Here is a 20,839-nt window from a genome sequence, read left to right on the forward strand (position 1 = left end):
TAAAGACATTATAGAATAACAAGCAACTCATACAGAATCAGGATAAGAACTTAAGAGAAAAAAGAAAGAAAAAGTATCATTATAGAGATAAAAGGATGCTCAACTTCACCTGTTGACAATATTAATCAGCTCTTTCAGTCTCTCTTCTCCTTTTTGCCTTCCAGCCTCATTTGCATCTGCATCTCTGCCTTTTAAAATGGGGATTTCAAAGTGCTTTTTAAACTCCTGGGCTGTCCCTGTACAAAAACAGATACATTTGGGAATTAAGTATCTGCTGTCCTAAAAATGCCCTTATCCCCCCCTCTTTTTTTTTTACTATATGAAAGTCTTTTTTAAACCTGGGATTTTTCAGTTGAAAAGAAAAGCAGACAGAACCTTCATTACCTAATGCTTCTGACATCAAAACCATTATTAAAACCATCTTCATAATTATTGAGCACTAATATACCTTACAGAATACATTTTAGAGTGTAATAATACTTTACTGAATGTGTTATTCAGGGACAGGAAAGCAATAATAAGCAATCCCAACTAGGTCAGCTAATTAACCCACAAAACTTCAAATAAGCCTCCTCCATTATCAACTTAGGTAGAAACCCTGTATAGGTAATACAGATAGAGCTTTGCTTTGACCTCTCTGTGATTTTATAACTGAAAAAGGACTATGGTAACCAAAGTATAATCAACCATTTTTTATTCAGGACCTTGCAAAGCAAGATTATATATTACATCCATACAAGCCACAGTGGCGCAGTAGTTAAATTGCAGTATTGTAGGTCAACTCTGTCAACAGTCTGAAGTTCGATCCTGGTAAGGCTCAAAGCTGACTCAGCCTTCCATCCTTCTAAAGTTGTAAAAGTACCCAGATTGTTGTAAACCACCTAGATAGAGAGTGCTGTAAAGCACTATGGGGAGGTATATAAGCTTAAATGCTATTGATATCATCCTACACAAAGAAAGTTCTCCACCAGGACTAATCAGTAAATGATGTCTCCATGCCTTATTCTGCAATGAATGACTTTCTCTGTGTGAGAGAAGGCTGGGGGGAATTGTTCCCCCTTCTTGTACAGATAAAATATATGATGCAATGGACGTTTCCACGCAATGAAGAGCCAAGGTGGCGCAGTGGTTAAATGCAGCACTGCAGGCTACTGCTAGATCAGCAGTTCAGCGGTTCAAATCTCACCGGCTCAGGGTTGACTCAGCCTTCCATCCTTCCGAGGTGGGTAAAATGAGGACCCAGATTGTTGGGGGCAATATGCTGACTCTCTGTAAACCGCTTAGAGAGGCCTGAAAGGCCTATGAAGCGGTATATAAGTCTACTGCTATTGCTATTACTTTCCCAAGCACTCAGCTATCTACCATTCATCTCAAGATATAGCAATAGCACTTAGACTTATAAGTGCTTCATAGTGCTTTTACAGCCTGCTCTAAGCAGTTTACAGAGTCAGCATATTGCTCCCAACAATCTGGGTCCTCATTTTACCCACCTCAGAAGGATGGAAGGCTGAGTCAACCTTGAGCCGATGAGATTTGAAATGCCGAACTGCAGCTAGCAGTCAACTGAAGTAGCCTGCGGTACTGCACTCTAACCACTGTTCCACCTTGGCTCTATAAATTCCCACCCCCAATATACAGCACCGTGTGTGTGTGTGTGTGTGTGTGTGTGTGTGTGTGTGTGTGTAGGTTTGTTGTCTATTATTCTTTCTCTATGGCTAGCCAAAACTATTTAATTTAAACTGGGATTGCCACAGTGGTGGGTTTCAAATTTTTTTAGAACCTCTTCTATAGGTGTGGCCTGCTTTGTGGGAGTGGTTTGCTGGCCATGTTACTGGGTGGGAGTGGCTTGCCAGCCATGTGACTGGGTAGGCGTGGCTAACTTGTAAAATGTGGTGAAACTCACTTAACAATGCTCTTGCTTAGCAACCAAAATGTTGGCTCAGAAACTGGCATTTGAAGCATGCAAGTCTTAAAGCTGTCAAGTTACAAGACCCTTGCACTCCTAACCCTTTAGAAAAAAAAACCCAGGGGTGTTCAAACTTGACAGCTTTAAGACTTGTGGACTTCAACTCCTAGAATTCCTCCTCTCGCTCTTCATCTTGATGATGTGCGGACGGGCGGGGGAGGGAGCTGGAACCGGTTCTAAATGGCACTGTAGATTTGTGGAACCTCTTCTATGGAAGAGGTTAGAACTGGCAGGAACCCACCCCTGGATTGCCAAGTTAGGATCTTTAATTTAGATGATTATTTTATTAAGATGTCCCCACCTAGAATGCCTGAGTTGACAAAATGTACTAGACTGAAATATTCAAGGAGATCATTTTGAATGGGAGTGCCAGAGATGAGAACTCGGCGTGGCGTATTCAAGCTGTTGAGAGCCTGGTATGTTTGGTTATCTGAGTTTTTCAGCCGGTGCCCCTGAAAAAAAAAAGAGAGAGAAAAGATCATCATGCATGGACAGAATAAAAAATAAGTGTTTTTTTTAAAAGGCTAATTAATGCAAGAAAATTATCTCAGTTCAATTATGAAAAAGGATAGGAAATATATTAGATGCACAAATGCTCATAGATCAAGGCAACAAGCACATACATTGTAATGTGTGTGATTAAAATATAGCTATATTTAATAGATTTACTGGTTATTGATTACTCTGCTGATAGAGTTAATTAACCAAATTTGTCATTTAAAAGATGTGAAAAAGGCTGTTTGGCAGGAAAAGATCCTATGTTCAAAGCCATGGAGTAATAATTTTCACTGATCCTATCCACCTTAGCAACAGAATCATCAATTTAGTTTCAATGAGTCCATTAGTCCTGAATCTATTTAATAGTCATATTTCATTTCTTTCAAAATTATAAGATTGGATTTATCCTATATTTAATCAAGGAAGAAAGTCAGCAATGTGATAATTACTTCGTGTCACCTTTCATTTTTAAAACCCATCAGAAACAGTTAACTTTCCTTACTGGAATTGGAAATCATGTTCTGAAGTCTACTTTAGAAGGAAGTAAAGAAATAACCCCATATAGTAGTAATGCCAACAGTCCTGATCTTTTCTTCAAACAGGATTTAATTCTCAACACAATGGACCACATGCCTGGACCTGTCTTTTCTTTCTGTTCCCTCAGTAAAAAGGATCCAACCAAGCCTATTGTATTCCCCTGATTAAGCAGAGCCTGCCGTTTTGTCTCCTGCTAATGAAAAATGGGCAGAAGCAAAAATGAATTGAACAAAGCCATGTTTTGGGAGACAAAGACAGCAAAAGAGACAGAAAAGCTATGGAAGATTGTAGCAATGAAGGTTGCCAATAGGCCCAAATTCATTACAGTGGGACAAAACCCTGAAGGAGGCTTGGATGATCAAATCGGCCTTCCATTGGGATAGTTATTTTGTAAAGCTTTGATTTGAAGATTTGATTATCAGTTTGGATTTTGCTTAGAAATCAAAGCTCCTATGAATACAAAATTGTGCCTGTATCCATTATATCTATTTCTTTGTGTTATTCTCTCATGGGGGCTGAGCGGGGAGACTAGAATAGATCGTTAAATTATTTTTTGAATGACACCCTTTTCTGTCCTTACGTTTTATATTTTTTATCTTCTGCACAAAGTTATCTGCCACAATTTGCCCATCTACTCATCACCTTAGTTATTTAAGTTCTACACAGAATTAAGAAATAGATGACTAGTAGGGACAGAAATTGGAATTGGAATTAAAGCTGCTGGAAGAAACACCAACAATATCAGAGGTGCTGATGATACTACTGGAAATGGGAAGGACTTAAGGAAATTTATGGTAAATATGAAAAAGTAAAAAAAAAAATCAATATTAAAACATCCTAAACCTATGCTAATAGGCAGTGTGAATCTAATGGAAATAAGTCGAGAAGAGGTAGTAAACAAATGTTACCTTCCTATGTTTAAAAGTTATCAGGGATGGTGATTGCAGTCAAGAAATAAAGCAACATCTTGAGAGAAAGACTATGACAAATCAAGGCAAAACAGTCAGGGTTTTACCAGTTGCAAGAGGTAGCTAAGAAAATTGAATTCTCAGAAAAAAAAATTGAAGTATGCCTTAGAATTGGGATGATGGATAAAAAATGTTTATAGTGACTTGTAAGTGCAAAACCCATTCCCGCACTGCTGATATTTAGCTTTTTTTAACAAAAACATGGGTGTTCCAAAGAACTCATTACCTCATCACATATGACCAACCCAACACTCCCTTTCTTGAGAGCTTCTGCATGGAGACGAAAAGTTTCATAGGAAATTATTAGGATGGGGGATGGGATTCTACGGCCTCGCTGGTTCACGAATCCCACTATCAGGAAAAAAAATGGCAAAGGAATAAAGATAAAAAATGTATTTAAGAGCAGAGATAATTTAATAAATGTGAAGGGAAACAACTGAAAGGAAACTTGCTTCCAGGCATTAGAATTTCTTAAAATGAGTAATTTATCCCACAAAGGTAACAGGCTTTTACACTTTCCATCCCTACTCTCCGATAAATCTACTTTCTGATAGTCCCCCACTTCTGTATTGCTTTGGATCTGAAAAATACTGTGCAGTATTCAATTATTCGAAGTAACTTAACAGTCTATTGCTAAGTCAGGACAGAGCTCTGTCCTATAAACCTATCCTTAATTTACCATGTACTATTATATCTCTGCCCCATCGTATCTTGGTTTAAAATAAAATTTTGCCATTCTCAGAATAAACCCATGAATATCAACATACTTGTCTCATTTATTTTAATGGGATTTCTTTAAGCAATTTGAATAGTGCACCAGCTCATACTTTTTCTGTAGTCTACTCTATGCTCTTTCTTAATTCATAAGTACAAAAGTTGCTAATTATTCCATTTAACAAGCACAGAAATCATCCTCAGCACAGTCTACTAAAAAAAAATCCCTATCATTATATGCTTTAGTCTGAAACGTATTGGCAGTTTAGTTAAAGCACTCCCCTTGCTTTGCAACAGCTGCATGTTGTGTTTATACCTAGCTTATTATCTATGTCCTCTTTAGAGCCTCCATCAATAGCCAGTGGCTGGATTCTTCCTCCAAGCCATTTGCCCACTTCATTGTACCAGTTTTTCACCAGGCTGGAAGGCGCAACCACGATTGCCTTGTCAATTTCAGGCTTGCAGTCTGGACTTTGGCGCAAAAGTGTCCAAATCAAAGTGATACATTGCAAGGTCTTCCCTAGACCCATCTCATCTGCCATGATGCAGCCATGACTTCCGGGGATCCGACGGCTTGTAACACATTCCCATAGGAACTTCACTCCCTGTATGAAAGTGCTTGAGTTCAATTTAAATAGGTATGTAGTATATTTAAAATCATATTGAGTTATCTAACTGAATTGTAGAGCCCAATATCTAACCATTTACAGGAGCAATGAACAATCCCACTCTGTGGAAATCACATACTTAGCCAGGAAATTATCACTAGTGGGATTCAAAATTACAGTATTCAAAAGATCTCAAACTTTCAAGAAGCAGCACCTGTGTAAACAGTGGCCAATTATGCCTATAATGTATGGGCTACAACATCAGTGAATTGTTTTACTTTATTCCAAGCAAAAATAAATCAAGATGACAAACTAAAGAAAAACAATCATAGTAAAATTGCTACTTATACTTCATTGTGCAATAGTTTGCAGAAGAACTGCCATGCCATTATTTTCTGCAGGATAGACTACTACAGTTAAGATCTAAACTTATGACCACATCACCAAGACTGGAACTTCCATTACTAAGCAAGGCAATCATTAAGTGAGCTGTACCCAATTTTATGACCTTTTTTGTGACAGTCGTTAAGTGATCTGGCTCCCCCCATTGCTTGTCAGGAGCCCTTTGGGAATGCTGCAAATGGTGATCTCATGACCCTCTAATGCTGCAACCATCGTAAATACTTGTTGTTTGCCAAGGGCCCAAATTTTTATCACGTCAGCATAGAAATGATGCAAGGATTGTAAGTGTGAGGACTGATTATAAGTCACTTTTTTCAACATCATTGTAACTTTGATTGGTTGTAAGTTGAGGTCTACCCAGAAATACTAGATTAGGCACTGTTATAGGTAAATGATCCCTTTCCTCAAAAGTAAGCTTTTATCATCATTACAGCAGTGACAATAACCACAATCAAGCTCCAAGTTTGATTCTGGTTGACAGAGGAACTCCAAATGCTTCAGTCATAATTAAAAATGTTGCCCCCCCCCCTTGTGAATGCTTGAAAGCAGGAAGACATAGGAAACTATGGAACAATTCCTACCCACCTCAGAGTTTCATGTTTGGTAGATATTATATAGATATTAATAATTACATAAGCTCGGTAATTATCTGTTTATTTATTTAGATATTGTTTTTGAAAATATGCCTGTTTTCAATGAAATTAAAACAAGACATAATAATATAAGCAGAGTACTGCTAATGTACATCTTAAAATTGGGAAATAAATGTGTCTCTATATTTGTATACATTGTATCATAGTTAAATAAAAAAATTAAAAGTAAAAAATGAAAAGATTTTGAATTTTTTCCTAATAGATGTAGTCATGCTCCTCAGAATAAGGGCTTCCCCAGGACAAGCAAAGCAGTTTGAACTTGTTTATGTAGCATGAGACCAGGCATTCCTCGGATTTGTGGTTTAACAGGGATTACAGTGTCTTTAATGGCTGATTATACTGTTATAGTTAGCTTCCCACTGTACTCACCACTCTCTGATGAGGTCGTAAAACACGGCTAAGACAAGGATCTACCACAACATGAACAGGCGTTTTATCCCTTCAAGAAGCAAACAGAGCACAGATCTGAAGAAATATAAACCTTAAAAGAGAAATTCTGGGAAATATCTTCAGGGGATGTGGGGATGACTGCTGCCAATGTTTTAGACTTATATAACACAGTTTTATTCCGCTCTCCAGAATTCACTGGGAACAATCCAGTTCAAAGCTAATAGAAAACTTAAAAGCTTAGCATATACCCAGCAGCTGTTTTAAACCATTTCATTACTAGAGTACACATAATTCAGAAATCAAAGGCAGAACATCATGTGCATCACAAATGGTAAATAATGACTACTAACAAAGTATTTGATCAATTTCATCTGCAGGTTAACAGGGTATATTGGTGCTTCTCTGAATCCATCATCTAATCTTGAATTTGTCTTATTTATTTGTTTATATGGCAGTTATATCTCACCATGGGGCTATTCTAAGCAGCTTACAAAAATAAAAACAGAGAAATTAAAAGAAGTGTAAACATGTCCTTAATAAAGTAACGGAACAATAAAATAAACAATGAAAAGGAAAAAAATAATACAATCATATGAAAATAAGAGATGGGGAGAGGTGGAGTTTGTTATAAATCTAGTAGTCACATCCAGGGATACTCCTCCACTGGGTGCCCTGGCTAACCGGCCAAGTCAAGTTTCTGGGTTGTGGGAAGATAGGAGGGTGGAGACACTTTGAAGGGTAGGATATTCCAAAGGGTAGGCATTATGGCAGAGGAGGTTCTTCTTTGGGGTCCCAACAGTCAGAGTTCTTTGACTGATGAGATCCGTCTCTGCTAACACGATTGGAGTGGACTTCTCCTAGCAAGACAAGTTGGTTCATCAGGTAGCCCTGACCTAAGGGCTTTCAAGGTTATAATCAACACCTTCAACTGCACCTAGAAGAATACTGGTAGCCAGTGCAGTTACAGAGCAGAGGTATCATATGGGCCCTTTTAGGAGCCCCAAAGACTGCTCTTGCTGCTGCTGTACTTTGAACCAGCTGAAGCTTCCTAATGAATTTCAGGTGTAATCCGATGTAGAGCATATTGCAATAGTCCAAACAAGAGATGACCAGGGCTTCAGTGCAGGGAGTCATGATCCAGGAAGGGTCTGTCAGCCTCTGCTTTGCTGCTGCTTCGGCTGCCATGAAACGGGGAGAGAGGGCATGGTATTTGGGAGGGGTTACTAATTGTGCTGGAGGAAGATTCTGGAGTTCTGCTGCCTGTCAGACTATGCATGCGGAGGAGGTTCCCGCCAAGGCTAACGGCACCGACATTCCATCTTGGTGATACCTTTCGAAGTTATCTCACACCTGACACTTAGGAGAATTATGATTGGACTGTAACTGGGATGCCAAGGGGTGGGGAATGGGTTATTCTATATATCAATCGCTTTCGTGCCTAAATAATCAGTCTTCGCTTTGCTACGCTTCTAATCATTTATAATTAGTAAAAGTACACTTGATTTCTACCTATGGAGTCTCGTGGTCTTCTTTCCTAATTACTCAATGAAGAGGTGCTGACAGTAAGCGAAGACTCACTCACACCCCACCAGGAGTTTTCAACCTACCGTGGGGGGTGTACTCACAAGAAGGAACGAGGAAAATGTCATTGCGAGCGAGCGATGAAGAGGAGACTGAAAGGGAAACTGCAGACCCATCTTTACCTGGAAGGCTGGCTGGCCTAGGAATAGAGGAGCCTGCGGTTCACCCTCGATGGACTTTAGGTGTGGGGCAAAAGGAGGATAGTGAGAGTTTGGATGCTGGAGTTACCAGGAGAAAACAAAAGAAAAAACCAGCCGACTGGGAAGAAGTCTTGACCGAGCGGAGGTCCCGGGAAAGAGAACAAACGGAAGAGTTTGAACAAAGGTACTCTATGCAAAAATTTAGGGAGGGTGAAGAGGCCGAGGGGGGATGGGAGCAAACAAACCCAGAAACAGCTTTCCCCCCCCCAGCCAGGGCTGCTGCCAGAGTAGGGGGGGCCCCCAGAAGACACAGAATGGCAAAAGTCCCTTCCTTGCCAGTAAAATATAACGGAAATCCCAGGGTCTCTTTGTTATACAGATTTGGAACTATATGGAAATTTATGGGCCCGATTTAGAAACAGATGAGATGAAGGTGCGAATGGTTTTACTTTCTTTGGAGGGAAAAGTGGCCGATTGGATGGTCAGCTTACACCAATGTAACTCCCCCCTCCTGAGGAATTTTAATGCCTTTATGACTGCATTAAAAAGGAGATTTGATGATCCGCTGATTGAGAAACGGGGGAAGGTGAAATTTATGGGCCTGAAACAGGGAGATAGACCGGTGGCTGAATATATTCAGGAGTTTCAACAGCTTTCTTCTTATATGAGAGGCTGGTCTGAAGATGCCCTGCTCAACCAGTTTGCATTGGGATTAAATGAGGACATTTACCAACAATGCGTTAACAGACACCTTCCCAAGCGAGTTACAGCTTGGTATGAAAATGCAGCAGACGTTGAGCTCGACTTGATTAGACTTCAACGTGTGAAAGAGGAGAAAGCAGAGAGATCACCCCCCCCCAGCTCAAAAGGCCCCATTCCGCATCAGGGGTGAAGGGAAGGGAAGCTCCGCCAGCAAGGCCAAGCCTTTCACGTGCTTCCGTTGTGGGAAGGGGGGGCCATCGCACCATGGATTGCCGCGTTAAACTTCCTGCAACCGCCCCGCCCCCTGCCAAGAGGGAAGGGAAGATGAGCAAAACCCCGGGGAGGAAGAAAGAGGCTGCTTTCGCTGCTGAAAACACCCCCCAGCGCTTCAGGCAGGAGGCGGAAGAAGAAGCGGACATGACCACCAGCTCCTCTGATGACTCCGATGACGACGCCTCACCTCGTTGGGTGAGTTCAAATAAAGGCCCCATGTTGATCCCAGTAGAGTTAAGGGTGCCACCCGATGGGGAGACAGAACAGCTTCCCGCCCTCCTTGATTCGGGCTGTTCGAGATGTATGATTAACCCTGCAATGGTTGAAAAACTGGGCTTGAAATTAAGGACTTTGAAAACCCCTATTGTTTTTTGCCAAATCGATGGATCCATTGCAGGGGGTGGCCCAGCCCATTTCTACACTGAACCTCTAGAGATGAAAATGGGCACTCATGTAGAATTTATCTCTTTTATTGTGGCTCCTGGAATGGACACACCCCTTATTTTGGGACTCCCCTGGCTTCGTAAATGGAACCCTCGCATTAATTGGAGGGAGGGGTGGCTGCGTATTCGGACCAGCACAGCCCCAGATGGAGAGGCCGACGCCCCAGAGCCTGCTGGCTCCAGCCCCGTACTGGCCGCCAGGGGCCAGGAGAAAATTGAGGGGGAAGAAAAGATTCCAAAAGAGTATTGGGACCTGAAAGGGGGTTTTAGTGAAAAATCTTTAGATAAACTTCCACCCCACAGACCTACTGATTGCTCCATCGATATTTTGCCGGGAGTAAAGCTTCCAAAGCCCCAAATATATTCAATGTCTCCTAGGGAAATGGAGGAAATGAGGAAATTCATTGATAAAAACTTGAAAAGGGGTTTCATTGAGCCAGCACGACCCAAGGTAGCAGCACCCGTGTTGTTCAGAGAGAAGAAAGATGGCTCCCTGAGATTATGTGTTAATTTCAAAAACCTAAACTGCATCTCAGCTCAGAACCTATACCCATTACCACTGATGAAGGACATGCTGGCCCAACTGGGAAAGGGCCGTATTTTCACTAAATTGGACCTCAGGGAAGCATACTATAGGGTCCGCATAAAGGAGGGGGATGAGTGGAAGACGGCTTTCAACTGCCCCCTCGGTTGTTTCCAGTTCCGGGTGATGCCCTTTGGCCTGCAGTCTTCATGCAATTAATTAATGAAATTTTGCATGACCACCTTTACAAGGGCGTTATCGTATATTTAGATGATATCCTTATTTACACTCAAACATATGACGAACACGTCACGTTGGTCCGCACTGTCCTGAAGAAGCTCCGAGCCGCTGAACTTTATGCCAAGTTGTCCAAGTGTGAATTTCACCAGGAGAAGATTGACTACCTTGGGTATCGTATCTCCCCCGCTGGTATTGAAATGGACCCCGGTAAGGTAAAGGTGATCACGTACACGTAGGCAATTGCAGAATTTTTTGGGTTTTGCCAATTTCTATCGTCAGTTTATCCCTTCTTTTGCCAAAATTGCGCTTCCCATCACTAATTTGTTGAAGTCCAAAGGTGGGCCTAAACCTAAACCTAGCAAGCCGTTGGATTGGACCATGGAGTGTCAAGCTGCTTTTGAGAAGTTGAAACGACTCTTTGCGGCAGAACCGGTTCTGAAGCATCCGGAGATGGACAAGCCTTTTGTCGTTCAGGCTGATGCCAGCGACGTGGCAGTTGGGGCCGTCTTGCTTCAGACTAACGACCAAGGTAATTTACAACCGTGCCCATACACCTCCCGTAAGCTCACGGACACGGAAAGGCGTTGGGCAATCTGGGAGAAGGAAGCATTTGCTGTACGTTGGGCTTTAGCCACGTGGCGCCACTTTCTGGAGGGCACTAAGCACCCCTTTGAGGTGTGGACTGACCATAAGAACTTGGAAGCTTTGAGGACTCCCAGGCGCCTCTCCCCTAAGCAGATGCGCTGGGCTCAGCATTTCAATCGGTTCAATTTCACACTCAAGTACATCCCAGGAGGGGAAAAATTTATGGCTGATGCTTTGTCCAGACTTCCTCAATACAACTGCTCTAAACTCAGTGTTATCCAGCCCGTGGTTCCCACGTCCAGCCTCGCTGCTCCTGTTGTTACTAGGCAGCAGGCGCGCTTGAAGGTGGAAGTGTCTCAAGATTTCCTCTCTGATCTCAAAAAGGCCCTTCCCCAGGATGACTGGTTCCAGCAGCATCAAGGTGAATGCACAATAAGAGACGATTTACCGTGGATTGGAGCGAAACTTTACGTCCCTGCCTCTCTTCGTCTCGTTGTCCTCCAACGGGCTCATGATTCCAAGTTAGCGGGTCACTTTGGATTTGTGAAGACGCTGCATTTGGTGAAGCGGCAGTTTTGGTGGCCCTCTTTGAAAAAGGACATTGAACTTTATGTTGCCAGCTGTCCGGTCTGTGCAGCCGCTAAACGGCCACCAGGGAAGCCGCAAGGTCTATTCCAATCTGTAGCCCGCCCTGTCGCCCCCTGGAAGGAGATTTCTATGGACTTTATTGTCGAACTTCCTGAGAGCCAGGGGCACACCGTTATATGGGTGGTTACTGACTTATTTTCCAAACAAGTTCATTTTATTCCGTGCCACAAGATTCCTTCTGCAAAGACGCTTGCTAAACTCTTCATTTCTCACGTTTACCGTTTGCATGGTGTGCCTGATCGCATCATTTCCGATAGAGGTGTCCAATTCACTTCTGTGTTTTGGAAGGAGTTTCTTAAGCGCATTGGCTCCGCCCAGGGTTTAAGCTCCGCCCACCACCCTCAGACTAATGGGGCTTGCGAGAGGACTAATTCTGTTCTAGAACAATATTTACGTTGTTTCATCAATTACCAGCAGGAATGATTGGGTGGACTTGTTGCCGCACGCGGAAGTGGCTTATAATAATTCCGTACATAGCAGCACTGGATTCACTCCTTTTCGAGTTGTATCTGGCCAAGACTTTGTTCCTATTCCCGAGGTTCCTCTTGAGTAGCCACAGATTTCGTCCGTCTCCGAGTGGAGTGAGCGATTGAGCCATATTTGGCCTTTGGCGCTTAGTACTTTGGATGCTGCGCATTGCGCGCATAAGAAACAGGCTGATAAGAAACGTGCGCAACCTTATCAGTACAAGGTGGGTGACTAGATTTATTTATCCACGAAGTTCCTTCAAACTACGCAAAAGTCTAAGAAGTTGGGGCCTAAGTACGTGGGCCCGTTTCCCATAATCAAGGTCATCAATCCTGTTTCGGTTCGCTTGCAGCTACCCAAGCACCTCAGCTGTGTTTATCCAGTTTTCCACGTTAATCTCATTAAACCTGTTCGTTTCTCATCTTTACGTCCACCTGTGGACCCACCGCCTGCCCCCCTGTTGATTGATGGTGAACAATGCTTCTAATCATTTATAATTAGTAAAAGTACACTTGATTTCTACCTATGGAGTCTCGTGGTCTTCTTTCCTAATTACTCAATGAAGAGGTGCTGACAGGGTCACAGTTGATGCACAAACCAAAGCTGTACAAAGGCTCTCCTGGTCCTGCCCACAACCTGCTCTTTGAGTAGGAGTCGTGAATTCAGTCTTAAATTACGAACTGGATCTGAACTGAGTAGTGCAGCCCCATCTTACAACAAATGAGTAAGCCTCATACATGTTATACATGGCTATTTCTACTAAGCTTATACTTCAGTTCAGGGTTTAAATTTAAATCAAATACTTAAAAACCCAATTTAAAGTGACTGAAAAGTACTACCCCTAGAATAAATCAAGTGTGAAAACTTACTTGTCTACTTTCAGTTGATCATGAGCACTTAAAGGTGGCGGTTCATATAGAACCAGAGCCCCTTCTTCAAAAGGGTCGTGGAGAGCATGCCTAACTCCTGAACGTTTGATGCCCAATGCTCTTAATCCCAGGGGCCCTGAAAGATCATTCAGAGAAAGCAGTTAATCTAACCATTTCGTTTTCAATATATGGAATCAAAACTGAGATTTTAGCAACACATTGACTTAATTTTCAAGGAATTGAGCTCCACATGAGAAATATGTTATCATGCCTGCTTTCTGGGACAAGGTCCTCTCTGAAATTTAAGTGACTGCCAATCTGATGGTTTCCTGGAATACCTAAAATACCCAATTGTTTCTCCAGGCCTTAAACCGGGTTGGCTAGGGTCCCTTGTTGGATGTGATTGTCACGTATTTTATATATATATTGGTATTGTGGGGTCAAATTGTCTATCTAGTCCAGGGGTAGTCAACCTTTTTATACCTACCGCCCACTTTTGTATCTCTGCTAGTAGTAAAAAAATTTAACCGCCCACCGATTCCACAGTAATGGTGATTTATAAAGTACGGAAGTAACTTTACTTTATAAAATTTATAAAGCAGAGTTACAACAAACCCCTACCGCCCACCATGAAAGTTGGAACGCCCACTAGTGGGCGGTAGGGACCAGGTTGACTACCACTGATCTAGTCAAACGAAATCCATTGCATGTTATCTTCTTTTTAAACAGACAGAATTGGTGTAGTGTCAGATGATACTAACATTGAAAAAGACTAAATAAACAAATAAACTGTATTTTATAAACAGGATAATGTATCATTTTCACTGGGCTACAAACATTTTCATGTGGACACATAAGTAGAAAGCAGCAGTCATGAAAACTCGAAGTTCATTCTTTACCTCATGGATGTCCACCTACAGCCACTTCAATTGAAAGAGGGGACTAGCTTTAATTAACCATTCCCTTTAACCTACCAAACTCTCTTTGACTTGCATGGACAAATGTTTATCACTGATGAAGATCCAAGGGGGTGGGGGAGTGGCCTTAGTTACAAGGCCAATGTTTCAATTACTTGTGAATTTTAGGCTGATTTCTCAAATAATTCTGCTTATATAAATGAAACAATAGGTGATAGATTATGCTAGCAATCCCTTTTGTTTTGCTAATATTATATACTATTATGCAAATTAATGATTTAAAACTCAAAAAAGGAATATTGTAATGAAGCAGAAAAATTATAAGACACATAAACAGCTTTGCAAAGAAACTTGGGAAGCAATTCAAAACCCAGAGTTTAAACACCCATGAAAATCAGTATAATTGTATCTTGGAAAGTTTCTAGGAGAGAGTGTGGTAGAAAATTAACATCAAAGCATAACAAAATACAGAGCATCAAGATGGGAAAATTCTAAATAGGACTTTGCTTATACAATCTGTCTTAGAAAATAAATATGACATGAAAGCTGATTAATTTACAATCTGGTTATGTTTGAAGTTAAACAAGTTCATGTTTTGTTTATTTATTAGATTTTTATCCTGACTTTATTACTTTATAAGTACCTCAAAGTAATGGACATACATAATACTCTTTCTTCCTTCTTATTTTCCCCTCATCAACAACCCTGTAAGGTGAGTGGAGCTCAGAGAAAATGACATTCCCAAAGCCACCCATACGGGTTTCATGCTTAAAATGTACGAAGTTAAAACTCAAGTTTCCTGGTTTCTAGCCTGGAGCCCTAACCATTTGACCGACCTGGGGTGTTTTGTTTTGTTTGGGGTTGTTTTTTTTTGGGGGGGGGGGCAATTTGACATCAATCATTCTTTTTGCTTTCATTATTCCTATATATGAGGCAGTGGTGGGTTCCGGATCCCGTTGCAACCGGTATGGTGCAATGTGGCCCGGCGTCCCCCACATGCACGCATGCAGCGTACCCATGCGTCCTTACCTCCACAATGCCTCTGTGATGCTCCAGCTGCTCGGAGGAGCATTGTGCAGGCACCGTACACTCCATGCATGTGCGCAGAAGAGCTTAAATACAAGTAAGGAGCTCAGGAGGGCGGGTGGGCCCACCAGAGCTCTCGGCAGGCACTGGTACACCCGTACCAGAGCTTACCGCCTGTAACCCACCACTGGTATGAGGTGTATTAATAATCTACCAGTAACACTAATGCTATAGGACAATAGCTTTCAGCTTTTTTCATGTGTGTGTGTGTGTAGATAGATAGATAGATAGATAGATAGATAGATAGATAGATAGATAGATAGATAGATAGATAGATAGATAGATAGATAGATAGATATTTTAGAGAGGTAAGATTTGATGCTTAAAAAAAAGAAAAACATTACCTGTATAATTTGGAATAGGAACCTTGAAAGGTTTTGATAAAATGCTGCGAATAAAGGCTTCCTAGAATTTAAAGTGATAGTCATTAAAATATCATTTAAGCTCATCAATAAGTTATCTTAGAGAACATTGCACTGACATTACTAGATTTATATTGAGGTAAATACATTTAAAATTGAAGAGATATGTGTTATTAATTATAGTGGGAAGTTTTAACAGATCTGTTATATGTGATTTATGTCTCATTCCAAGATTTAAAAAGTCCAGATCTTTTTTCATAATATATAAATTATTTTAAGGTACATAATTAAAAAGCAACTTAGATCTCCCATCATACAAGAGATATGTGAATTCACCCTATGATGAGGTCTCTCTAGCATCATTAATAAAAGAGATATGATCCAATAAGAGTAAACTAGAGTCATTAATAAAAGAGATATGATCCAATAAGAGTAAAAGAATTGTGCCAGATCTTAAGAAATCATAAATGTCACTTACATGTTTACTACTATCAAGGCAGTGAATTCGATTGGTTAACTGAGTCAAAGGTTTTCGGAAAGGAGATGAATAACATTCCTGGATATCAGTCTTGGTGTTACGTTTCTGCCTCTTTGGAGTCTAGAATAGATCAGACAAATTGCATCAAGATCTGGCTGTCTGCAACGAAGCATAACACTTGAGAATCTATCTGAACTCTTGTTTTTTAGCAATCTATAAAGCATGCCAACAAACAACTACAGTACCAAATGATTATTATTATCACTACTACTACTTATTGGAACTTCATAAGCCTTATAAAGAAAGCCATAAAGATCTACTTGTAAAACTTTGTTCACTGACCAGCCTATATCAGAATTTATATTTGATTGCTCCATAGTCAGATCTGAATAGATCTGACATATCACTCATCCATAGAGTACTGTAGATCTAATTTCACAGGGAGGACTATTAATATCTAGAGAGTTCAATAAAAGGAAAGGATAAGACAACTGATTAAAGAGTCAAATCTAGTCAGTGCCTCCTTGGAAACTACACATTGGCCTCTTTGAATGCACTGACAGAAGAGAAGCAGCATTTAAATAAATTAATTAAGAAAGGATACTTACTGCTTCAGGACACCAGTCCTCATCCTCTCCAGACCCATCACCTCCAGGTTTTCTCTTGGCCAGCTGACTGGGAGCTAAACTTCTCCTCTACCAACAGAAACAATTAAACCTGTTTATTCTGTAGAATACATTGACCATAATTCAGAAACATATGAATACATTTATAAAGTAGTTGGGCTATACCTCAGTCTTAAAACACATTTATTATCATCATTATCATCATCTACAATACCAGTCTAACAATGGGCAGCAGATGGCAGCCATGGCCCATAGGGCCTCTGTGCATTGTGCATCAATTGCATCTGTTTCTGAATTAGAAAACTAGCTCACAATCATTTATGTCTTAGATACCTCGGGTTAAGACTTTTGCACTGCACTGTACATGGGGTTGCCCTTGAACACTACCCTAAACTGCAACTGGCCAAAGCACAGCACACATAGTGAAATAATGGGCACACCTCACTATGTCCATCTATCATAACTGTTTTGTGAGTTGTATAGGCTCCCAATAGACTCCTAGGTGCAATTCAAGGTGCTGCTAATCACTTGTAGAGCCCTACATGGCAGAGGTTACTTGTGGGCCTGTCTCCCAGTCATCTCTGCCATCCAGAAGATGGCACAAAGTGGGTAAGCTCCAGCTTTTCCTCTTTTAAACAATGCCACCTAAAGGAACCAAGGAAGGCATGCCTTTTCAGGAAATTCATCTGTCCTTTGGAACAAACTCCCCCTCCAAGTTCAGATGTCAATACCCTCTTGCTCTTCCAGGGAGCCCTAAAGTCTTATGGACCAGGTGTAGATGGTAGAGGATCTGTAATGTTACCTATATGATTTTATCTCCAACCTCAATTGCGTTTTCGTTTTTGGGAGGTGGGGATGGTAGTGGTTCCTTCTTAATTATTTTTTCTCCTTTGTACACTGCCCAGTATCACAAATTCTGAGCGGGACGGCTTTAAAAAGTCTTAATAAATAAATAAATCTTGGAGGCTCCTTTCCCTGGGAAGCCTCGCTTACCATGTTCTCCCTGCAGAGCTAAGTGCCATCTGCGCACAGCTTTAGGTATAGGGAAAGAAGACGCGTTGCACCGGCGGCATTTAAGAGTCGCGGGGAAGGAAATTCGTGCAGGGAAGGGAAACGACCCACCGTCGCCCCGGGACAGAGAGAAACGCTCCAGAGAAATCACGAAGCTTTTCAGAGCTGGAAAGAGCAGGAACTGCTGTCCGCAGCTCCTTAAGCTACAATGGAGAGGAAGAGAGGTCCGACCGCGGCAATTAAAAGCGGAGCGTCTGGCGACAGCTCTCCAACAAAGAGGAAAAAAAGGAGTCGGATGGTAGACCCGCAAAGTCTCCCAGCAACCACGCTCGAGAAGCGGGACGGCTACCCGAAAGCGCCGGATCCTTTTTTTCCCCCTGGTTGGATTTGCCGCGCAAAGGGATCCGGGCCTTTGCCCCGCCCCCTCAGCTGAACCTAGGCACGGCCGATCGCACGCCGATCAGACAGCTTGCATCGATTAGCTCTGGGTTCCTTCCAAGCAGAGGGGACGGGCTCTTTCAAACTGGTCCCGAGCTTGGAAAGGGAAGGAAGGTAACCGAGCAAGCCAAGTTTGCCAGCAACATCAGAGCCAGCGTGAAGGGCGTGACAGTTTAGGTCAGGGATCGCCAACCTTTCGGATCTCAGGGACCACTAAACTCATAATTTTAGATCCTGCGGACCAAAGATAAATCGTATTTAGTGCAATATAAAAAAATGGAAATAATTATTCTGCGGACCACCAAAATTTTCTCACGGACCACCAGTGGTTGTGTGACCGCTGGTTTAGATCAGTGTTTTGCAAACTTGGTAACTTTTGTAGATGCCCTACAATAAATAAACATAAAGTAAATAAAAATAAACCCCAGAATTCCAGCTGGGGAATACTGAGAATGGAACATGTTAAAAGTTGCCAAGTTAGTAAACATTGGTTTCAAGATTATTCGGAATTGAAAGGCTTAAGAGCCTCCTCAGTTATAAACTCATGGGCTGGTCATCCCGGACATGTCACCTTCTGTAAGATTATTGTGAGACTAATGCAATAAAAATAATATTGGGATTGGAATGGGAAGATCAGAATTTGTTTACAGTCCTGCAGAATACAGCTGGTTTGGTGCAGTGGTTAAGGCACTGAGCTAGAAACTGGGAGACTCAATTCTAGTCTCACCATAGACTCAAAGGGACTGGGTCACCTTGGGCCAGTCCATGGCACTAGGGAGCAGGCAGTGGAAAACCATTTCTGAAATCTTGCAGAGAAAACTGCAGGGACTTATCCAGCCAATAACTGGGAGTAAAAAATTGATTTGAAGCACCAGACACCAGATTCCCTTGAGATATTCCATACATGAGTAGGAAACTCAAAAGCAAAATGTAAAAGACTAATAGAAAAAAAGTGTGGTGGCAATTTGCAGCCTGTTTTAGTGGTGAGCTGACAGGCTCCTAAAAGAAGAAAACCCTCAAGCTCTCAACACATTGAAAATGCTTCACTAATGGTTTATAGACTATCTTCTCCCAAATGTGAAATATCATTAATCTCCCAAAAGGAACAATTGTACTTTATTTTTAAAAATGCTAACAGGCTATAAGGTATCAAAAAGCATAATGTAATACAATAATGAAATAATTAGTAGGGAATCACGGTTCTTTTTATAGGCTTATTGTAGCTGTTTTATTACTAGCTTTTTGTGGTTGGCTTTCTTTGGATACTTTTATAATTTTCCATAACCAAATGTTAGCTTTTAGGTGTTTGAAGGGGAGAATGAGGTAAAATAACAATTAATATAAATACAAATACTTCTGTAAACAACTTACACAAAATAATAAAGATACGTCTTAGCTGGAAGAAATCAGTACGGCTTCTACAAAATTAAATATTTTCAGTAATTGCCTCCTCTCTGCCACCCTTCAAGTCAGTGTTGACTCCTGGCAACTGCTTGCTGTTTTCTTGGCAAGATTTCAGAAACAGTTTGCCATTGCCTACTTCTAGGGCTGAGAGAAAGTGACTGACCCTTAGGCACTAGCTGGCTTTGTGCCTAAGGTGGGACTAGAGCTCCTGAACGCTCCTTTTCTACCCTGGTGCCTTAACCACTACAGTACATGAAATTGGCTCTTTACATAGTCCCTCCAAAGAGCTAAAAAGCTTCTGATCAAAGCCTGTTTTTTCTATTGAACACAGCACATGAAGGATAACAGGAGTGTAAATCAGTATTTCAATGATATTCATTTAAGGATCAGTTATAGTCTTCCTACAAATCTTTTCTTTCAACCTGGGAAGACTGGGGACCCTCTAGATACTAATACACCAAACACTGAAAAAGATTAATACCTTCTTTTTCATTTACATAGTCCTGCCTTGTAATGATTGTGGAAAAATCCACTTCAAAAGGATAAAGGGTTAAAGGAAAATCATCTGAACTCTCTATGCAGGTAATAGGTGGAGAAAGAAAGGAAACAAAACACAAATGAGCTAATCAGAAGGTTGGGTTTCTTTTCTTAGGTGGTTATTTGTAAGAGGAGGTGACTCCATCTTGTCTTTCTCTTTTGGGGTGTGTTTTTCTCCTCAAAGGCTGATTGCAAATCAGGTAAGGGCAAAGCAAGCAGCAACTGGCCTGGAATCTAATAAATTGGAACAAAATATTAGAATTGACAAAGCTATACTACACTATATAATACACGATCACTTCTATTCAATTTACTAGATTGAGATCAGAGCTACAGTATGTGATTTTTTTTCTGATTTGTGTGGAGAGAGCAACTGACGGGGATTAGACTTTTCAAAAAAAAAATTTGTGCTCTCCTTTTTTCCTTTTTGACTTTCTTTTATATTTCTAACTTTGCTATATCTCGTAAAGTTTGAGAATTCTTAATCAGTGATGCTCATTGCAGGAAAAGGGATCTATTGTCTTCTTTGTCAGCCAACTCATCTTACCTTTTTCTCATTACCCTCAGACTGTGATCCAAATAATTTTCAATCCTCATTCCTTAACACTTTTTCCAGAATTTGTTTTTGAAACTCCTGTCCATAAACAATAAAGTAATAAAATACAATAGATGCAGACATACATTTATTTATCAAGTTCATTATGCATCTTTAGATTCCTAGTTGCAGATTTTATTTTAGTATCGAGTTCTGAGTACCATTGCTCAAAAAATG

The 20,839-nt window shown here is 41.1% G+C and overlaps 1 protein-coding gene across 1 annotated transcript in view; it reads right to left on the reverse strand.

The window, feature by feature from the left end:
* RAD54L (RAD54 like) overlaps positions 1-18,075 on the reverse strand; it is a 29,966-nt gene extending 11,891 nt beyond the window's left edge. Inside the window, exons 1-10 of the mRNA XM_087719725.1 lie at positions 17,671-18,075; positions 16,660-16,746; positions 16,052-16,171; positions 15,556-15,616; positions 13,209-13,344; positions 6,716-6,785; positions 5,000-5,288; positions 4,196-4,320; positions 2,268-2,418; positions 110-236 (exon numbers count right to left, since the gene is read on the reverse strand). Of these exons, the coding sequence (XP_087575851.1) occupies positions 110-236; positions 2,268-2,418; positions 4,196-4,320; positions 5,000-5,288; positions 6,716-6,785; positions 13,209-13,344; positions 15,556-15,616; positions 16,052-16,171; positions 16,660-16,746; positions 17,671-17,673 (1,169 nt within the window). The 5' untranslated portion in view covers positions 17,674-18,075. The remainder of the gene's footprint in view (positions 1-109; positions 237-2,267; positions 2,419-4,195; positions 4,321-4,999; positions 5,289-6,715; positions 6,786-13,208; positions 13,345-15,555; positions 15,617-16,051; positions 16,172-16,659; positions 16,747-17,670) is intronic.
* Positions 18,076-20,839: the final 2,764 nt, after the last annotated feature.

Source organism: Thamnophis sirtalis, unplaced genomic scaffold (assembly GCF_051295495.1).
Source record: "Thamnophis sirtalis isolate CommonGarterSnake01/CBP01778 unplaced genomic scaffold, rThaSir2_p1.2 scaffold_7, whole genome shotgun sequence".
Classification (NCBI taxonomy): domain Eukaryota; kingdom Metazoa; phylum Chordata; class Lepidosauria; order Squamata; family Natricidae; genus Thamnophis; species Thamnophis sirtalis.